This window comes from Sitodiplosis mosellana, unplaced genomic scaffold (assembly GCF_009176505.1).
Source record: "Sitodiplosis mosellana isolate CC-2019 unplaced genomic scaffold, AAFC_SMos_1.0 Smas_scaffold_5206, whole genome shotgun sequence".
In the NCBI taxonomy this organism is placed as follows: Eukaryota; Metazoa; Arthropoda; class Insecta; order Diptera; family Cecidomyiidae; genus Sitodiplosis; species Sitodiplosis mosellana.
Genome location: NW_022600448.1, coordinates 1 through 5,045, shown reverse-complemented (window position 1 = coordinate 5,045; position 5,045 = coordinate 1). Strand labels below are relative to the sequence as shown.

General features: G+C 38.2%; 1 protein-coding gene across 1 annotated transcript; it reads right to left on the bottom strand.

Annotated features, from left to right (window-relative positions):
- Positions 1-857: 857 nt before the first annotated feature.
- Positions 858-1,895, bottom strand: LOC129572561 (zinc finger protein 577-like; the record flags this gene model as incomplete). The annotated part of the gene is made up of 2 exons (XM_055452540.1): positions 1,852-1,895; positions 858-1,610 (listed from the first exon to the last, which is right to left on the bottom strand). A coding segment is annotated over exon 2 (750 nt), but the record flags the coding sequence as incomplete, so codon positions are not given.
- Positions 1,896-5,045: the final 3,150 nt, after the last annotated feature.

Below are 5,045 nucleotides of genomic sequence, written 5' to 3'. Positions count from 1 at the left end.
AATATGTTAATGAGTCCACCAAAAATGGTCAATTTGTATGAAAAATAGTTAGTGGTTCCATACTTTTGCACGGTAGTGTACGTGTCTATTAAAGGGATGTTGCATACATCTAACACGATTATTCCCATTGGGAAGAAATGAGTCGAATTTTAGGTGAAGTTTTTTATTTCGGTTCTATTTCAATCAAAAACGGAATCCACATACAAAGTGGTATTAATGTGTTTTTACGGTAGAAAATATCAAAAATATCTTAAAATGAAAGTCTGTCTGAAATTATTAATGCTGCTAAAGGAATGGATTTCAACTTTAACTACGTTCATTGAAACTATGGGATGCGTGACTTATTTCTTCTTTAAACGGTGAATTGTTTTCGTGTGATTTTTGATATTGCCCTTGTGGGTGAAGCTTGCTGTACACACTCTGCATTGAATCCGCTCTCCGGTGTGATCTCTTCGCATGTGAATATTCAAATGTTGTTTGTGTTGACGATGTTTTTTGGACAAATGGCATTTATACTGACGCCAGCAACAGCTATCTTCATGAGCAACTTTTGCTTCTTCGGTTGCATACCCTCCGAAGCACTTGGAGCATTGGAATGGGAACCGATCGCTGTGTTTTGATGATGAATGCTGACTTAATTGATAATGTCGGACGAATTGTTTGCTGCAAATTGCGCATCTGATCGATTTACGTTGACAACGCAATTCATGCGTTTGCTTATCTTCTGGAGTGGCGAATCTTCGACCACATTTCGAACAAGCATTCGGCAGTTCATCGATGTGCACCATTTAATGATTCCGGAGATGAGCGTTGGTTGTAAACGACTTGCAACAAATTGAGCATTTGAACGGCCTTGCCCCGGTGTGGATCTGCATATGCGTTCTTAAATTTGATTTTTGTATACCGCTATATCCGCAAATATCGCATTCCAATCGACGTGGACTACACGATCGTTCATGATCGATCTTGAATGATTCTTGTTCAAATCCTTGATTGCATTTTGAACATCGAAATTGACCATGCATCTTCTTATGACTGTTCAGATCATTTTTTCGTGCAAAAGACTTCAAACAAAGATCACACTGAAACGGCTTTTCTCCAGTGTGAATTCGCAAGTGTATTTTGAGGCTAAACTTATTACTTGCCATATAATTGCACACATGGCATTTGTGCTTCTTCTGCTTTTTGGCCGCTTGATTCCTGGGAATCGTTCGTTTTTTTCGTCCTTTGAAGCTTCCATTCCATTTCTTTACGCTGCCGACTGGATGCGGTGGTTGCACATCGATTGCATCACCCATAGGCTGTTCGTTGTCATCATTGTTGGCGCCGCTGTCATTCGCTCGTTCACATGGTGCCGAGTCTTTTTCTTTGCCCTTCTCTTCTTCTTCACATTTCATTTCATCTTTGATCTCATCAAAGTCATACCCAAAATCGACCGGTCCTTCGTAATTTGCACGGTATCTTCCCTCAACTCTCGGCTGTGGTATGTTCATGACATCGTCACCATCGTTGGGCTCTTCCTTAATAGGCTCTTGCTTAACTTCGACCTTTGTGGATTTCGACTTGCGCTTACGTTGTCTACTAGACACACCTTTGAATGGCTTCATTTTCTGTTGGAATCAGGGGAAATATATAAAATAAAAAAAATAGCCAATAAATCGACACAACGCGAACCACGTGTTTGTCGCGTGTCTTGCCAAGAAAAAATGCACACCATGAAAATGCCTACATAGACTTGTATTTCGAATTAATTGTCTTCAATTTCCATGAATATCCAATCGAATCATAATTTTCGCAACAAAAGTTTCAGGCCGAACATTGAAATAAATTGCGAAAAATGCTAACACTTACGTTTTGCTTTTTTTCTGCTGAAAATGTTTGTTGGTTTTTTGCGTATTATTTTTCAAGATGTCTGCTTCACTGTGTGACTCATTGAACAATGGCTAGCTCAGCATATCCAACAGCATTGATACTGCGTCGCAAACGCTTGGTATTAGTGTTGGTGACATTTCGTTCAGTTGACAACGTCGCCGAATGTATACACTTCATGTCAATCAGTAGCTCTCTTTTGAGCAAATTCGTTGAGTTCAATTCAAAAATGTCGGTTAGATTCATGCGAAATGTTCATCTTACAAATCCAAATATTGTTGAACACATTTCGTCTGAAATCATGATCATTCTGTCAATCGAATAAAAAACCCGTGATGACTGAGCGATGTTCAATGAGCAATAGACATGGAAGTAAAGAGATATTGCAAATTGCACAGCCAATATTTGTTATCATTCTCACTAACGTCAAATCAACACATATTTGTTGAGTCATTGATAACGAAATAGAATTCAAATACCATTTTTAAAAAGTCAGAGATTTCATCATACGGCATCGGAATCGTACATATCGAAAGTTGTTATAGAGATGTACACTTGAGCATTGCAAGAGTGGAATCGCATGGTTCCGACTTGTTTTGCATTTTGGAGGGAAATTTGATGAAAAAGAAGTTTGATATGTGCCACTTTTTGGTAGTGTCTCTTATCGGGAGGTTTTACTGCAATAGAAACAAAGTGGTGGACAAACAACAACAAACTCATTCGTTGTGTTTATAAGAAATTAAATCAACATGGAAAATTTTGCATGTCTCACGAACGCAACAAATAATATTTGAATTTCGGTCACAACAAATGCATCAAATGTAATTGAAACCATTTCATTTCGTTCAACACTCTTTTTGTAAAAATCGAATGGAATTGAATCATATTGATTTACACTGCATATGTGCGCAAGAGTTAGACGTATGTGTGAGTCACGGTGCATGTGAGTGTGAATTATGAGCCAAATAACAACTGGGTTCGCTAACATATCTGTCAGTTTAACAAAGAGAAGTCGAATCGAACCGCTGAGAATGAATCTCAGGCTTTATCGCGAAGTTTGCAAAATTGGAAGTTGAATAAGTTTATCGAAAAAAATAGAAATTGAATTCGTCGCGTGCAAAAGAGAGTCATATTGTTGTCGTACTCAAGGCTGAAACAAATCGTAGTTCGCAAGTATAAAGAGTCGTACTAGCATTTCAATGTGCCTTTTATGCGTATGACGGATTTGAATACCACTATCACAAACACTTCGATTGAGTCTGTGATTTATTTTCAGCGGTTCAATTAAGGGTAATGAGATTGAATTTATCGTGCATTTGTGCTTCCAGCACAAATGGGCGACTCAAATAATTTAAATGCAATTGCATTGAACCACTCGAAGTCATTCATTCATTCCTTTGTAATCGAAAATATCAGGATTAGTGTGATATCTTCTGAAGACCACGGCAATGGACTATTAATCATGAATAAAGGTAAACCAAATATTTCAATACCGCTTTGAAACCGAAACATTATCATAAAAACTGACAAACTCAATCGAAGTGTAGAGTTGATTTGATTTTGTATCAACACATTTGCCAAACGCCATTTATTTCATTCGTCAACCAAAAAATGCTGTAAAAAAATCTCCGAAATGAAAGTCAACTCTCTCCTCTCCTTTACTCCAATTTATTCTGGTTTTGTTTCATTAAAAATTGGAGCTTAAATCTAAGGTGGTATTCATTATTTGTTGGTTTTTAAAAATGGTAGATACTATTTCATAACGATTTCAGAAAATGAATTAATATTAATGGAATGTATTTCAATTGTTTGAAAGTGTAGGTTCAGTTAATGTGTCTGTTTAAAGACGTCGAATGAAAGATCAGTTTCAATCTTAACTACTTTTTAGTGAATTTATGGATTTATGCAAATATGCATAATTTATTTATCACTTCTTCAAACGATGAACTGTTTTCATGTGTCGATCGGCATGAACTTTTCTTGGTAAAGCTTGATTGACATACATTGCATTGAATCCGCTCTCCGGTGTGATCTCTTCGCATGTGTGTCTTCAATGTTTGTTTGGAACGAGAATGCTCTTCACACAGATGACATTGATACTGACGCCAGACACATCTATCTTCATGAACGTCTTTTGTATCTTCGGTTGTATAACCTCCGAAGCACCTGGAGCATTGGAATGGGAACTGATCGCTGTGTTTTGATGACAAATGCTGATTTAGTTTCATTCGTTGGACGAATTGTTTGCTGCAAATCGCGCATCTGATCGATTTACGTTGACAACGCAATTCATGCGTTTGCTTATCTTTTGGAGTGGCGAATCTTTGGCCACATTTCGAACAAACATTCGGCAGTTCATCGATGTGAGTCATTGAATGACTTCGGAGAACAGTGTTTCTTGCAAACGACTTGAAACAAATTGAGCACTCGAACGGCTTTTCCCTGGTGTGGACCCGCATATGTACTGTCAAACTGGATTTCACCACAGTCTGATATCCGCAAATATCACATTCAAATCTGATGGGATTACACAATCTTTCATGATCGATCTTGGCTGATTCTTGTTCAAATCCTTGATTACATTTTGAACAACGAAATTGGCCATGCGTTTTCTTATGACCTTTCAGATGATCTTTTCGTGCAAAGGACTTCGAACAAACATCACACTGGAACGGCTTCTCCCCAGTATGAGTCCGCAAGTGTATTATGAGTTGAGACTTGTAACTTGCCAAATGATTGCACACATGACATTTGTGCTTGTTTTGCTTTTTGACCACTGGATTCTTGGGAATCGTTCGTTTGTTTCGTCGGTTGGAGCTTCCATTCCATTTTTTCACGTTGCCGACTGGATGCAGTGTTTGAAAATCGATTGCGTCACCTATTAGCTCTTCGTTGTCAAAATCGTTGGCGGCGCTGTCATTCGATTGTTCACATGGTGTCGATTCTTTGTCTTTGCCCGTCACTTTGTCTTCACATTTGATTTCATCTTTGATCTCATAAAAGTCATAATCAAAGTCGATCGGTCCTTCGTAGTTCGCTAGATATCTTCCATCAACTCTCAGCCGTGGTATGTTGATGACACCTTCATCGCTTGTCTCTTCCTTTATAACCTCTTCCTTGACTTCAACCATTGCGTACTTTGCCTCCTGCTTGCGCTGGCTACCAGAAACACCTTT